The following is a 15,571-nucleotide window of genomic DNA, read 5'->3' as shown; positions in this document are numbered from 1 at the left end:
CACGAGGTTTCTAGCACCTTGATGCGGCTCCTGCCAACAGAAAACCCAGTGTGGGGCGTCTCCGAGCACGTCGGCTGCGGCAGGCCAAGAGCCTCGGGGAGCCCCGGAGGCCACAGGCAGGGGAGGGCGTACCTGTGAGCATTCTCAATGAGCTCCAGGTCGGCCTGGTGTCGCTGCTGCAAACTCTCCAGCAGCAGCTTGTGCTGGGCCCGCTCCAGCTCCAGCTTCCGTACCTGGAAGACAGCAAGGGGGACAGCGTGGAGGACGGGCTGCCGGAAGAAGCCTCCCAGCCCTCACAGTGACACCTTCCCATCACAGCCAGCTGCCCCCGGCCCCTCACCTGGGCCTCCAGGTCTGCCAGCCGGGCCTGACTCTGCAGAAGCTCAGCCTGGAGCTCGGCAGTGCCACTCTGAAGCTGCACCTGAGCTGCCAGCAGCTGTTTCTGGTATTCCGTGCCAGGCAGCAGGCTCCGTGCTAGGGACTCCGGGAGCAGGGACTGTAGTTGAGGGCAGATTAGGTAGGGGACCGGGACTCGGCTGAGCTCACCTACCTCTGGCCCTTTGCTCACTAGACCTCCCAGGCCTTGCACCCGAACTGGGACTGCAGACAGGGACAAGGACATGACACCAAGAGGCCAAGGATGAGGCCTTGGGAGGTCACAGGGTCGCTGCACCTCCCCTCTCTGGTCTGGTCAGGAGAATGAGTCCCTTTCTCCCTCAGAACATCCTCCCCGGCAGGGGTTCCCGAGTCCCACGTGAATAGCTGCGTCCCAGTAGTCTTACGACACGGGCCCTTTCTATCGGGCCTGAAGTCCAAACAATGATAGCTACTCTGCTTCTTGCAGGCTGCTCGCCACCCACCATCTTCAGAGGTGCTTCTGGGTCACCAGGGATAAGCTCTTATGTGGCTTGGCCTTCTCAGGCCCAGGGGTCAGAGGTGACTGCCACACCTGGGTAACAGATGGAGGTGCGGGGGAGAGGGGGCGGGGAACAAGAATAGAGGAAGCTTTCCAGAGGGACTGACACCTGCAGCCCTACTCTGATTGGAGCGTTCTGGCTGCCTCTGCCTGGGGGCCACCTTTAATTCCCTATTGTGCTGGCAACTTAGCACCCAGCTCTGCCTGGGGTGGCAAGGCTAAAGGTGCTGCTGGGAAGAGCCCGGTGAGCTCTCTGGTGTCACCACATGGTCTTCCTGACAGGCTGTCAAGTCAAACCGCTGTTGCTGCCTCTGAGTTGCTCCCTGGGCCTGAGACCTATACCTGTTTGTCCGCCCTCCCTACCTGGACAGGCACAGGCAGCCCTGTGGGTTCCTGGGAACTTGGGACACACAACACAGGCTCTGAAAAATAAATGGCAGAGAGCTGAGTGGGAAGGAGGCCCACAGAAGCCCCCGTCTCGTGGGTGTCCAGCTTTACTGTCTTTGGGGAGCCCCGAAGGAAGCTCAAAGTGCCTCTTTCTTACCCAGAGTTAACCCCCAAACAAAGCAGAAAACAAACCAGTGCTTGAGAGGTTTCCAGGAGCTATGTCCTTCTTCGAGTCACCTGCATGGAGGGCCGAGGAGGCCTGGTTCCAAGTCACAGAGGACCTGAGGACACAGGGATGGAGGGTGGCAGGGACAATAAAGGAAAACATCAGGTTCAAGTCAAAGACAGGAAAAGCCCTGGGGGCTGGCGGTTCACCGAAGTGAAGCTTTAGGTGGGTAAAGACGAGGACCTGGCGTCAGGACGCTCCTTAATCAGTGGGCCTGATGCGAGGTATTGAATGCCACATACCAACACACAGCCATTGGTACCCTCTAAGGAAGGAGGCCCATGCCGGACCCCCATGCGCTTCTCATGACCCTCAGCCCCGGCTGCAACTTACCCCGAGGTGGCAGGCCCGGCAGGCGGCCTTTGTGCTGCTGTTCCTGAGGTCCCTCCAGCAGCTGCTTGTTTGAGCCCCTGGGTGCTGGCAACTGGTTGGCTGAAGAAGTAAGTGTTAAAGCAAAGGTGGCAGGGTCCAGGTTCGGAAGGATGAAGACAGGACAAGGCCCGAGTGTGAAGCTGTGTGGCTGTTCGTCTTCCCGCCTCCCCTGGGCTCTCCTCCCGTTCCCACCATCCTGTCTTGGGAATTCTCCCAAGTCTGAGCCCCCGGCCTTCCAGACCCCCCCTCTGCCCCAGTGCCCACCATGGCACAGTGAATGGACACTGACCATCAGATGACAGTCCAAGGAGCGACAATGGCCATGTTATAGGCACCAGAGTTAAGTTCAAATTCAAGGCCTTAAGACTGAGGCTCTGCTCATTCCCCCGCCAGGTCCGGCTGCCCTTTGGGCTCCTCTCTCCTGTCTGTCGTTCTCAACTCCCTTCTCGGCTCTCGGAGTCAGTGAGGAAGCTTTTCCCGGGTTTCAGCTCCAGGTCAAAGCCACTCTCCTCACTCACACCCACCCCAGGGCTGGGTGACGTCCCCGGCCTGCCATGTCACCTCCCCTTTGCTCTGGCCCCACGGCATCTTGCCATTTCCTCTGGAGGATCCCGGCCTTGCCAGCCCCTTTCGCCTGCCTGCCCTCAGGGGTCAGTCTCGGGTCAGTCACTTCCTGCCCCACTGGCTCGCCTTCCTGTGGCTCCCCCCAGGAGTCGCCTCTTGGCCACTGTGTGTTCTCTAACGCCCCTGACGAGCACGGGCCGATCTCGGCCCACACACGCGTCGTTTACTTTGGCTCAGGCCAGCAGTCGCACCGAGAATTTGAACACTGGGGTTTTTTGCCAGCTGAAGGGCGCTGTGGGCAGAGCTGCTGCTCAGAGGGCTGCGCGTGTGCCACGTCAGGGCGTCCTCTGTCTCCTGCCCGACCAAGCCAGCACCTATCCCCACAGCAGTTAGGGCATGAGTGTCAAGAGCACCCCCGTCCCCTCGTGTCTGCACCTGGGCAAAGGAGGGAGCCTGAGGTTCCCCCGCGGGGATCCAGGGGAGGGCACAGGTAAGGACCGTGCTCTGCTCTGGGGCACACGGCCGGAGCTCCCCGCGCTCTGCCCGGCCCTCCCTGCGCTAGAGAAAGCAGCCCCAGCCTGTACCTGCTGGACGGGGGTTGGCTCACCACCCCCACTGCGTTCTGGCCCTTGGAGGGGGCAGTGTGCTCCTCTCTGGCCGGACCTTGGGACTTTTTCCTAGATAGGGCGTGGCTCAGCCAGTCCTCCTCCTCCTCCCCCTCAGGTGCGCCCAGCTGGGAAGCCTGGCTGGCTTTGGCAAGGGCATCTACATCCTTGGGCGCTGGCTTTGCCCCCGAGGAGGATGGGAGCCCAGCCGGGGCAGAGTGCCGGCCCACGAGATGAGGCGCCGAGGGCGTGGAGAATGCGGAGCCTCCCCTGTGAGGCTCTCTGGTGGCTGATGGGGGGTGCAGGTCCCAGTCATCTTCCTTGAGGCCCAACCAGTCGGCTCCTCCCTTCCTGGGGTGGGTGGGGCTGGACGCCACAGGGGTGCTCTGCTTAGAGCCTGCTTCTCCCTTGAGGTCTGTGGTCCCTTCTGCCAAGAACCTACTTTAAGACAGAGGAGCGGTCTAAGGCAGAGCCCCCTTTCCCTCCGGCCTCGTCCTCTGCTGCTAGGGGGCAACTGCGCATTCCACACCAAGGAGCCAGGGATGCCCAGGGGCTCCGCACGGCCAGCCTCAGGCCCCGGGAACGGTACCCACGCCAGCCCAGGCGGCAGAGCAGTGGCAACTGAGCGCTGCTCGTAGGACACTGCCAGATGCGGACACTGAATTCCATCACACCACCCAGGGACAATTCTACCCGCAGCACACAGGACCAAATGACAGCCGCGGGCACATGCGTCCAGAGAAGAACCAGCTGGACAAGTGGTTTAGGCGCTTCGCCCAGTGTCGTTTGTTAGCTCTTCATTTGTTCAGCCATTGCCTATATGTTTTACTGCTCAGTGGCAGCAGCTTCCAAGGACTAAACACGTGCTGGGGCTGGGGACAATGTCGACATGTCTACACAGCTATTCAGAGAAAGAGGCCGACGAAGCAACATGGCATAGTGTCAACACCTGCCGAGTCTGGGTGGCGGGCAGGAGGGAGCGTGCCACACGGTCCCCACAACCTCTCTGTCAGTTTGAAAGTATTTCGAAATACAAAGTTTAAAATATACACTGGGAGAAAAATTCCAAATTCAGACAATTCCATCCACTACCGTGTTGCAAACGGGGACGAGACCATTGACGGGGTCCACATGGCAGACCCCCAAGGCAGGCTTCCCGGGGAGCAGGGTTCGAGAGGAGAGGCCGCCACAGGCCTCCGGCTTTGAGAGGCTTCAGGAAGAGGCAGGCACACCCTCTCCAGCAGCCTAGGCTCCTGCTGGGGGCTATCTCCACCACCTGACCTGGACTGCAGGGCTGGGTGACCTCCCCCTGCCTTCAGCACCCGCAGAGCCCAGAGCCGTGCCCAGCGTGGCCTCCCCAACAGGCCTGTCAGCGGCATGGGGCGAGACCGGCCCGTTTGCCCCGTGGGCAGCCTGTCTCCGAGGCCAAGCTCCCTGCGGGTCCGCTTACCTGACTGGCTGCCGGCGGGACTGTCGGCCCTCGGAGGAGCCCATGGTGGGCTGATAGGCCCCAAAGGTGAAGTCCTCGTCACCCCAGGTATCGTCTTTGTCTGTGAATTAAGGGGCCTGTGATCATGGGCACAGAACTGTTTACACAGAGATGAAATGGCAGCTTGACGAGTGTGACAAGTGGAGGTGAGGCTGCCCGGGAGGAAGCAGGGCTGAGAGGCTGGGTGTCAGCTCCACTTGGAGGAGCATCTGGGAGCCGCCAAACGTGGTGGTGGGCCCTGCGGGATGGCCTTGAGGTGCAACCATGAGCTGTGTGTGCCCCAGGCACAATTCAACATGTGGCTCCAGCAGATGCTTTAAGAAATACTGGTCCAGAACAGTTTTTCCAACTGTGAGCTGCTACCTCTTAGCAGGTTGAGAAACCACTTTAATGCTTTGCAGCCAATATCTTTATAAACCAAATAGCGTATAATTAAGAATAACAATATTGAACATGGTAATTAATATTTCATGACACTTGTCTCAGTTAAAATATGCATAATAATGTGTGTGTGTGTGTGTGTGTGATGACATAAAGTTTATTTCTTATTATGGGTTGTGGTAGAAACCTGCTCTGGGGCCCCCCGCTACCCCAAAGCTTCCTTACCCTGTGGCCTCTGGTACTTCCTGTCCAGCTTGAACTCGCTGTGCTCCCCGGTGCCTGGGCGGGCCAGCAGCTTGGTGGCAGTGCCTCGACCCAGCAGCTCATCCAGCTTGGAGCGAGCAGGCCGGGGCCCTTCCCTGCAGGACAGGACACAGGGTAGGCACGTGTGAATACGAGGGGCTCCTGGGGACCCATGCTATCCCCCCAGTAACTTCTCCCTGGACCTGAAGCAGCGGCCTGGCCAGGGGCTCTCTGCACCTAAGGACCCTTACTGGTCTCCTGTCTGCCTCCTGTCCGCTTTGGGGCTGTCCCCAAACCCCAGGGCGGCCATGATGTCGTCCCCATCGTCAAACAGCGATTCGTCCTTCTTTCGGATGGGGGTGTCCCCAGGAGCTAGAGGAATGGAGGGACCTAGGACAGAACACAGGGCGCCATGCCCACAGCTGTCTTGTCCTCAGCTGTGACACGCTGAATGGGTTCAGGGGGGCATTTCTCTGCCACTCTGACCTTTGGGTGGGGCAGCAGGCCTCGTACATGTCTGGTCTCCCACAGGACCTGACTGATCCCCAGCTCACACCCCTTCCCGTTCTTAGGGACGGATAATCCCTCGGACTGGGGCCTCAGGTCTGCGGTCCGCCGGGAGGGCTCTGTGGCCCTGCACTGGGCAGCTGGGCAGGCCTGCTGCCAGCTGCACCTTCCGCGGGATGAAACCGGCGCCCCCTACCCGGATCTCTGACTGGGGCTGGGCTCTTTTCCGAAGTCACTTTACTCTCGGTCCCCGGCGGCTTCTTGGCGACACTTTCCTCGTCATCGGAGAGAAGTCCTGCCAATGGGTCTTCCAAGTCTCAGGGCCGGGAGGGAAAGCAGTGGTCAGACTGCACATGTGTGCAGGAAAAAAAGCCCTGTGCTGTGCTGGGTGGGGGGCGGCTAAGATGTCATTGTTATCATCCCTAGCTGCTCTGGCACATAAACGAGCCCCTCAGCATCTGGGGTGGCTTCAACCAGACCGGGCTGCACATGAGGAGCCGGGGGGTGCCCAGTGTGTCTGCACCAGGCTCGCCCATGGGCCCCGCTTCCGCTGTCTGCACAGCCTTCTGGAGACGTCCCTAAGGCATCAGAAGAGAAGTGAAACATCCACGCATTCGTGAAGAATGGGAATTTTTCCTTTACTTTATAAAATCTTCAGTTGGATGCGTGGCTTCAAAGTCCTCGCGAACTGGTTCCCCAAATATCTGGGTGAACACAACACAATTAGCCCCTCCCTGGACCCACGACAAACTAAATCAGTGGAATCAGCTGTCTGCTGCTCGTCTGACACACGCAGAGTCCTGGCCACAGCAAGGGAGTAAGCGTTACTCGGGCTACTGCGCTCTCAAATCTGGAGTGTCCCAGGAGTGTGACTGGGGGGCCACTGGTACCTTCAAAGGAAAACTTCCTGTACTGCTGCCCAAGGCTTCTGGGAGAGGGAGATGGCTTCTTGGTAGGAATGGTGTCCCCTGGAGAAGGCAAAGAGAAAGCAAGGTTGCAGGCCTGGGTCTCCCGTGGTCGAGATCCTTCTGCCACACCCTGACTGGGGCCACAGCAGGTGGGGCGGGAAGGGGAGGGCGGTGTGACCGTGGACACAGCCCTGGGATGGGTCTACCTGTCCCCAGTTCTCACACAGGCTTCTGGCAGGAGAATGGAGTCTGGAAGCCACCTCCTGCCGCCTAGTCACGAGTCACTCCGAATAGAGACGTGTTTGGGAGATGCACGGGCTACCGTAAAATTCTGCAATTTAATTCAAATGGCTCCTCCAGGAGCTGCTGTGTTGCACTTGGAGGAAATGGAACAGCCCGAGGAAGGGAGGAAGCTCAACTTGTCCCCCTCCCCCACCATAAACACTCACACACACTACGAGCCAGCCCCTGGCCTCTCCATCCCAGGCACAGAAAACCCACAGGACAGAAAAGCTTCCTTCTAAGCATCTTCTACATTTCCACATCCCCAAAGCCTCCCGAAGTCCAAAGAGCCAGTTCCCATTCACCTTTCTCGTTGGCTGTAAAGGTGCCAGCAGGTTTGGGGTTGCTAGGCAGCTCTTCTCTCCCAGAACCCTTTGCAGCATTTTTGCTAGAGGCTAGGTGAGACTTCCTCAGACCTAGGAGATCGGCATCCATGTCGTCCAGATCCTGGGAAAGCGGGAAGAGAGAGGAATCCCCACAGGTGCTCAGCTGCTGGTTGCTCCCGGCGGCCTAGTGGTGATGATGGTGGCTCCATTTTCCATGGGGGACAATCGGGGACGTGAGCTGGGGAACTGACCCGACAGGGGCACAGAACAAGGACAGAGGCAGGGCGAAGCACAAAGTCTCCCCACATCCAGTCTCAGAGGAGCCCGGTGGTCCTGGACTGGCACTGCCCAGCCACTGCTGCCGCCATGCGAGAATGAGCGGGTGGCTGGCACCTGCTCTCAGCCGCTTCTAACACAGGCTTAGCCCGTGTCGAAGCCCTGTGGGCAGAAAGGACGAGGCAGCAGGACCCGGGGGTCTAAGATTCCCAAACGGACGGTCACTGGGCAGTGGGAAGGGGCTTGGGTCATTCTGTCCAAAGTCACAAATAATTTTGGATCCCTTAGCCTGCCTGGCTCGGGCAAGTGACATGCGATTCGAGGAAAAAGTGTGACGAGAATGCTGCTCCGTGGCGATGAAGGGTGACATTCAAAACCTGCAGGAACCGAGCCAGGCGGTGAAGGCAGCCAGGCTCTCTGGGCCACTGCAAGCCCTCGGTACTGACTCACTAAATGCTGACTTTGACAAGGGACGAAGACTTCATCTGAGGAGGGTGGTTGGCACCCGAGGGGCAGGATTGCGAGGAAACAAAGGAAAATGAGAAAACTATTCAGAAAAAAAAAGATGAGTTGGGAAAGAAAATAGAACCAAAGGTAACCGAGTGGCGTGGGGGCTGAGCTCAGGGTTCTGGAACGAGAGACTCAAAGTCACCACCAAAAAAATTCATCCAGAGGACTGGAAGGTCACGCCCAGGGTCCCAGCTGGCCAGCCCTGGGAAGGAGCAATTTCAAGCTGAGGTTAAAGAAATGGAATCTGGAGGCAAGAAGGGCACAGACCCCGATTCTTCAGGGCCCCACCGGGCTGAAAGCAAGCATTCAGGTTGGCCCAGGACCGAGGCAACACAGGGTAACTAGGGGGACAGGAGCCAAGGTCAAGTAGGAGCACGCTGCCGGCTGCCAGACAGGTGCTCAGGGGAAGGAGAACGAAGGGCAGCTTGAGGGTTCAGACTCCACCCAGGCCACCTGAGCGCTGAGAGTCGGCTCTTATAACGTCTTCAGCATTGACGCCTTACAACTGCACTGCCAGCGCAATTTACAAGAGCCAAGGTAATGGAAGAAACCTAAATGCACATCTATAGACGACTGGATAAAGAAGGTATGGTTGATATATACTCAGCCATTAAAAATGAAATCCTACCATTTGCAATGACACGGATGGACCTAGAGGTTCTTATGCTGAGTGAAATAACTCAGAGTTATTTCAAAGATAAATACCATATGACTTCACTTATATGTGGAATCTAAGGAATAAGAACAAACTAATCAAAAACAGACTCACAAATATAGTGGACAATTTGGTGACGGACAGAGCGGAGGGGGGTTGTGGGGCTGGGAGAATGGGGCGAAGGGTTAAAGAAGTACAAATGAGTAGCTGATGGATGGTCACGGGGATGGGGAGCATGGCATAAGGAATGCAGTCAGCATTAATATGACGGCTGGGTGGAGGGCCAGGGGAGGGAGGGAGCGATTGGGGGAATCGTTCTATGAACTATACAGGTATCTAACCAATGTACTGTATACTTGACACTAATTAAAATAAGTAATTTAAAAGAACTGCATTGCCAGGGTTAGCTTGGGGCTTGATCTAATAATGAAGGGACTTGGCAGGGGGTGTGGAGAGAAACAAGGAGAAAGGTTAAGAATAAGCTTTAGAGGAGACGGTCTCCCCCTCTCTCCCCCTAGGTGATGCAGGGGTGGAGGGACACAGCCAGGTGAGACTTCAGGTGGGAGCGGAGCTGGCCCCACTTCATCAGAGACCTGTGGCTGACGCGTGACGGGGTGGGTGAATCTCTATGAACTGGGGAGACTGATTCGTACCCACAGAGGCAGAGGGCAACAGCTCCTGGGTGAGTGCCATTCCAGGCAGGCTAAGGGCTCAGAACACACACCGCAAAGGGAGGCACTAAAGGGAGCATGAAGGCTTGGCGCGAAAAGCCAGTACCAGTACCGCCCCACCAGAACCGTGCCAGCTGCTTCATTACCTTCATGGCCTGGAGCAAGGCCTGCGGGTCTGCTTCCGAGATGTCTGAAACCTAAGTCCACAGGAAGGTGAGGACGTGTGTCAGTCGGGCCCTTTGAAGCTCAGGGCTCTCGCCCAAGGGCCTGGCTTCTGTGGGGGCAGAAGCAAAGCTCGGCCAGCAGGGTGTGAAAAGGAGGGTGCTGCCCTCACTCGGGGCCTGAGTGCTGTCTGCAGTCAAAGCTGCCCAGCTGTGGAAACCCAGAAAGAGCTGCCACTTTCTCCTCCCCACAGCTAGAAAGACCGCGTTCATCACAGGACTCAAACTACGCTGCTCCCCGTCCACGTGACCGGACGGCGGGGGGTGTATCGTGGAAGTGCAGTTAGAATGGGCAGCGTCCGAGACTCCAGCAGCTGCTCAGGGCTCTGCTTCCTGGGCCAGCTCACTAGTAGGAGGCAAAAGGATGCACTTTGGGCCCTTGGCGGCCCTCAGTGCTGTTTCGCTTTAAGAACGAGCTGGCTTCGCAGGGCCTTCTGAACCTTTCCATGAGTAGTGGTGGGCCACAGCGCCCATCTCGCTGTTTCCGGGGGTAAGAAGGGAGGGTGGGGAATAGGGGATGGGCCAGGCTCACCTCGGCATCAGCTTCTGCCAGGCCTGCCATGGTGCTGAAGGCGTCGTCTTCCCGGAAGGACCTGCAAAGGGGTGGACGTGGCACCCACCTGCAACCCCCTGGCACTGGGTGACTCTAAGAGAAGAAGGGCTTAGAGGACCCAAGTGAACTTGGAGAGTCTCTTCTCTGGGAGAACAGGGGTGCTGAAAAGAACTTCATGGGCCACATAATGCAGTGATTTTTAATATATATATTTTTTAATTTAAAAGCGGTAGAGCCTCTTTTAAAAAACAAACTGTTAATAACAACGGGCAAGAGAAGAAAACAGAACTGCTTTAGCTAAAATAAAGGTGGGGTGGAAAATTTGCACTCCCCGCCCCCCCCAAACTCAACTGTCAGGAGAACCTGAGAAGAAAAACATGGCATCTGAAAATCACCAATCTAGGCCAATCCTCTTATTCTGAGGACAAAGAAAGTGAGGCTCAGAGAGGTTCAGGAATTGCCCACAGTCACACAGCAAGTAACAGATGTGGGATGAGAAGCCAGGACTTCTGACCTCTAGTTCTGTTCTCTTCCCGCCCCCCTGGGCTCCTTCGCTGACCAGGTGAGGGGAGGAGGAGGAAATCACTGGCACCAAAAGCGGGGCGCAGAGTAAGTGGAAGGCAAGGGGCGGAGAGGCAAGGGGCATTTAGACTGAGTGGGGTCACGGGTACCCACCCAGGCTGTACCTACTTTTTTCCAGCTCTCGCAGGAGGGAGTGTCTGGGCTATGCCTGTGTCCTTTCTGGCCCGCGGAGCTAGTTTGACAGGCTTCTCAGGTAGTGTCGCTGAGAGAAAGAAAACAAAACCTACATGATTTGGCTGCAGAGAACTGAAGTCAAGATGAAAAAGATCACAAGTTCCCATGGGAAGAAGGGCCTGTTTGAAGGAAGGGAACTGGCCCCAGAGGCCGGTCCCACAGGTTATCCCTTGAAAAATCTGCATACAAGCCTAAATGACAACTGGTGACAAATGCAGAGCTCACTCCATCCCACCCCGGGGGAAGGCAGGAAGAACAATGCATTCCCACTGCTCGAGGCTGTTGGCTGTCATACAAGGGCCTGTGCTTTGTACGGTTCTTCTGCGCCAAGTGCCGGGAACCTTAGCCTTGCTGGACCTGCTGTCCCCGGTGAGCTCTGCATGACCCTGAAGCGCTGCTCCTCTCAGTACAGCAGACGGGGACACAGAAGGTAAGGGACTAGTACCCCAAATAATGAGGAACACTTACAATGCAACAATAAGAAGACAAACAACCCAATTAAAAAATGGGCTAGGGATCGATATAAACCTTCTCCAAAGATATATGAATGGCGGTCAATAAATACATGATAAGATGCTCAACATCATTAGTCACTAGGGAAACAAATGCACATCAGAACCATGAAGAGATGCAATTTTACACCTACGAGGATGCTAGAATCCAAAAGATAGACAATAATGAGAATTGACAAGGATGTGGAGAAATTGGAACCTTCTGCACTGCTGGTGGGAATGTAAAATGGTGCAGTTGCTGTGGAAACAGTTCGCTGGTCTCTCAAAATGTTAAACATAGAGTTACCATATAGTTCCATCAATTGCACAGCTAGGTTCATACCTCAAAGCACTAAAAACATATATCCACACAAAAACTTGCATATGAATGTTCATAACGGCCCAGCCAAAAGGTGGAAAGCATCCAAATAAGCATCGGCTATGAAGGGGGAAAGAAAATGTGTACATCCACATAGAGAGGAATGAAGAACGGGACCTTGAAAACATTCCGCTACGTGAAAGAAGCCAGATGCAAAAGCCGCACGCTATAGGTTTCTGTTCTATATAAAATGTCCAGAATAGGTGAATCCATAGAGAAAGAAAGTAGATTAGTGGTTGCCTGCGGGAGAGGGGAGGGGAGGGGAGGATGGAGAATGGCTACTAATGGGGGTATGGAGTTTCTGTGTGAGGTGATGAAAATGTTCTGGAATTGGACTGTGGTGATGCTTATACGACTTTGTGAGTATACTAAAAGCCGCTGCATTGCATACTTCAAAAGAGTAAGTTTTATGTGAATTATATCTCAATTAGAAAAAAAAAAGGAAAAAGCCTAAAGCAGAGAATTCTGGGCAAGGGGCACTTACTTGCATACCCCAGGAGGTCACCAAGGACATCATCAATGGAGTCTGGAACAGGAAGTGTGGTGTCAGGACTTCAGGAGGAAAGAAGGCTGGTCCTTACGGCCTCCTGGCTGGACACCTCGCCCCAGGACCTCAGGTGTGGCTCTGTCTCCACTGGCGACCAGATATTTTCTAACTCTCTGGCAACAAGTCACGGGCCTTATTGAAAATAACTTTCTCAAAGGATGATCGTGAAGATTTTCAGTGGAAGCTGTGTTCTATACGACACCCTGGTCAACAGGCCAGTCTTTCAGACTCTGAACAGAGCCCCGTGTGCTTCTTCAGGAGAATCACCCCAGATTTCTAGGCATGCACAGGCTTCTTTCATACCAATTGCCTCCTTGCACCCCTGCATCTGAGGCCCCCAGAACTGGTCTGGAGGCACATTTCCTTGGCCACTTCCTGATGGGGCACGTGGGGAAACCCAAGTACGAGCATTGAATTAGTTCTCACATCCAGCTAAGCACCTTCACCACTCGCAATCCCAACCGTATACTTCCGGATACAGGGCCCGATGAGAAGGACTTTTTTCCCAAGTCCCATCCTTTGCTTATTTCTGAAAGACTCTGAGGATCCAGTGAGGCAGCATAAGGAGCCCCCTGGAAAGAGCAAAGCTGCCTAGAGAATTGGTGGAACCAGCAAGACACATCAAAAACGTCCGGACATGGACACGTGTAAGTTATTTTTAAACTCAAGGTGGGGGAATTATTTTTGGCTTAACGACGTTCCACCTCTCTACTCACTTTTCAATTCCTTCTTGGTTTTCGGTGCCTAAAATGGGAAAAACAAATCACTTTAAAAAATCAAACAACGAACGTGTTGAAAACGAGAATGCGTAATGAGTTGTTTTGCCTTTTGCCAAGTCACCAGAGGGAAAAGAGCACCAATGGCATTTAGAGACAGAAGTCTTTTATGCTTTCCTAGAGTTTCTGAGAATAGATTCATATTCGGAGCATGGGAACAGCTCCCACTAACCAGCAGTGGATGCCACTGTGGGTTCCCCCCGTGGGCAGAAGTCTCTCCTTTTCCCTAATTTCCAGATGCCACACGCAAATCCTCCCAGCCAGGATATAATGAATTTAGGAACGTTTTCCTCTATTCATGTCCCTGACTCCTCAATACCAGGGACAGACTGATAAATGATTCCAGCTGGACATTCAGACTCAGAAGAAATGTTTGCTCATTGCTTAATAAGAAGGTCGGTATCAGTGCTACTTCCCCTCCCTCCTCTCCAGGGACCACATCTTGGTCCTTGTCACCCCGCCCCCAGAGTACCCCATGCCCCGAGTACTCCGTGCAGTCAAGGTCGTGGGGGTGCGTATTTCCATACGTCTTACTCTGTGTTCTGCCTACCATCTCAAGGCAATGAAGGCTGCTTGCAGCCGCTTCACAGCACTGTCCAACTCATCTGAATTCTGCCCACATCAGGCTCACGCTCCCTAATGAAGAAAATTTAAGTGGTTGCTTAAAAATGATGTAGCTTTAACCATGCTCCAGTCCAAGGCCTGTCAAGGCTTCTCTCACTTTACTAATTCAAGAGGTTGAAACCTATTTCCATAAATTAAAAACTGCTTGTAAGGGGAGCAATTCAGAGAAGCCAAGTGTTCTTGGTAACTTGAGTTTCCCCAGACCTGGAGATCACTCGCATAAAGTTCAGCGCTTCTCATCCCTTACTCTGAAAGAGGACGCAAGAGATGACAGGTACCTATCTCAGAAAGGAGGAGGGGTGCCTGGCACTATGGCCAATACACCTTCCCAGGCAACACATAGGACTACTTTCTAGTCAGCATTTGGCACAAACAGCGAATGTGAGTGCTGGTTATTCCTCGACAGTATTTTCACCGACAGTGGAATTTTTTCCCCTTTCACATTAACTGTAAATCTGACTCACCCCATAATAGAGAACGGTTTTCCTCAGAATTATCACTCCCCCTGCTCCCGACCCCTTCTCTACCTTCTCAGAACCCACCTTTGGCGCGCCTTGGAAGAAAGGCGTTGGAAGGGGCCATCTCTATTCGTCTGGTGTTGGCATGTCCTGTTACTGGCATGCAAAGTTTATCTGGGACCTCATACAGGGGGCCTCTGAGAATGTTTGTGTTTCTCTTTCTCTGTAATGGCAGTTTTCACGACCTAAAAGTGCAAACACTTTTTGTCTCATTACATCCAGGCACTTCCTGTCATCTATCGACCATGTCCCAGCCTCCCAGACCGCGGGAATTTCTAAGAGAGGTTTGCAAAGGCCCCAGGGCCGCAGGTACCATCACGTCGTCGCATCTACTCAGCCAACTCCGTGCCAGTCGTTTTACAATCCCGAGCTTGCCCCTTGGCAAGGGCCCTCCCGAGGCAGCTCCTGGGTCCCGAGACTCCGCGCCCCTCTACGCGTCACCCCCTCCGCGCGCCCAGCCCATCTAGACCTCGAGCGCAGCCTACAACCCTCCCAGCCCCAGAAACCCCCCGAGTTACGCGCCATTCCCTTCGGGAGAGAAGCCGTTGGGACCTGTCCGAACCATAGCCGCCCAGCCGGGCTCCTCTTGAGCCCAGCTCCGCCAGAGCTCCCGCTTCGGAACCGGGAGGACGCCGACTTCTCAGCCGCCCCGCCTCTGAAAGGCGAGCGCGAGCCACCCAGGGAGTTGTAGTCCGCGGCCGGCTCACCTGCCGGAGCCGAGGGGGCAGGGGGCGCCTCGAGGAACTACAGTTCCCAGGGTGCCCCGCCGCGGCCGTTAGTCGGGGCCGGGCCTCTGTTCGCAGCTCCGCCCGTTGCTAGGAGCTGCCTCAACGCCACCTTGGGAAGACCGTCCAGGCTCCAGGCTCCAGGCTCCAAGGCCTGCGGGCCTCTACTTCCTCCCATTCCCTGAAGGCCTGGGCTCCGAGACGGAACATTTGGAAATTCCTCAAAATCCAAGCCCGGTTCTGCGGGCTGACTCGTGGCGGGGTGCAGGGCTTGAGGAATGTGTTACGATTGGAAGGTCGACGTGTGAAACCATAATTATGAATGTATCCCACACTCCTAACTTAGGGAACTGGCTGTGACCTTCCTGTTCAATTAAGAAAACCAAAGATGCAAAGTAGAAATGAAACTCAACGCCGTAACCAATGAAGACACGTAGCACTTTTTGTGTTAATTACAGATTTCATTAAGGGTCTTTCAACTTTACAAAGGAAAACGGGGTTGGTGTTTTGGCTGGCCCGCAGGTCAAGCAGTGCTGGAGAGCTGGTGGGTCACTGCTGTCTACCCATGATCCACAGGCTCGGGACATGTGCACCTCTTTGGAATTCACTCCCGCCACACACACAGGTCCAGCCAGGCATGAGTAAACAATACATGGTAAATGC

General features: G+C 55.1%; 1 protein-coding gene across 1 annotated transcript in view; it reads right to left on the bottom strand.

Annotated features, from left to right (window-relative positions):
* FBF1 (Fas binding factor 1) overlaps positions 1 to 14,848 on the bottom strand; it is a 21,051-nt gene extending 6,203 nt beyond the window's left edge. Inside the window, exons 1-21 of the mRNA XM_025047141.1 lie at positions 14,702 to 14,848; positions 14,208 to 14,368; positions 13,592 to 13,677; positions 12,982 to 13,009; positions 12,203 to 12,244; positions 10,783 to 10,876; positions 10,072 to 10,132; positions 9,465 to 9,515; positions 7,186 to 7,327; positions 6,581 to 6,658; positions 5,887 to 6,006; positions 5,435 to 5,573; positions 5,166 to 5,299; positions 4,521 to 4,620; positions 3,050 to 3,511; positions 1,863 to 1,961; positions 1,496 to 1,584; positions 1,280 to 1,338; positions 341 to 496; positions 133 to 233; positions 1 to 30 (exon numbers count right to left, since the gene is read on the bottom strand). The exon at positions 1 to 30 is cut by the window's left edge and continues 8 nt beyond it. Coding sequence (XP_024902909.1) covers positions 1 to 30; positions 133 to 233; positions 341 to 496; positions 1,280 to 1,338; positions 1,496 to 1,584; positions 1,863 to 1,961; positions 3,050 to 3,511; positions 4,521 to 4,620; positions 5,166 to 5,299; positions 5,435 to 5,573; positions 5,887 to 6,006; positions 6,581 to 6,658; positions 7,186 to 7,327; positions 9,465 to 9,515; positions 10,072 to 10,132; positions 10,783 to 10,876; positions 12,203 to 12,244; positions 12,982 to 13,009; positions 13,592 to 13,594 — 1,988 coding nt within the window. The 5' untranslated portion in view covers positions 13,595 to 13,677; positions 14,208 to 14,368; positions 14,702 to 14,848. The remainder of the gene's footprint in view (positions 31 to 132; positions 234 to 340; positions 497 to 1,279; positions 1,339 to 1,495; positions 1,585 to 1,862; positions 1,962 to 3,049; positions 3,512 to 4,520; positions 4,621 to 5,165; positions 5,300 to 5,434; positions 5,574 to 5,886; positions 6,007 to 6,580; positions 6,659 to 7,185; positions 7,328 to 9,464; positions 9,516 to 10,071; positions 10,133 to 10,782; positions 10,877 to 12,202; positions 12,245 to 12,981; positions 13,010 to 13,591; positions 13,678 to 14,207; positions 14,369 to 14,701) is intronic.
* Between the last annotated feature and the right edge of the window lie 723 nt (positions 14,849 to 15,571).

This window comes from Pteropus alecto, unplaced genomic scaffold (genome assembly GCF_000325575.1).
Source record: "Pteropus alecto unplaced genomic scaffold, ASM32557v1 scaffold134, whole genome shotgun sequence".
NCBI lineage: Eukaryota > Metazoa > Chordata > Mammalia > Chiroptera > Pteropodidae > Pteropus > Pteropus alecto.
Note: the sequence above shows the minus strand (reverse complement) of the source record. Positions and strands in the feature narration are given on the sequence as shown.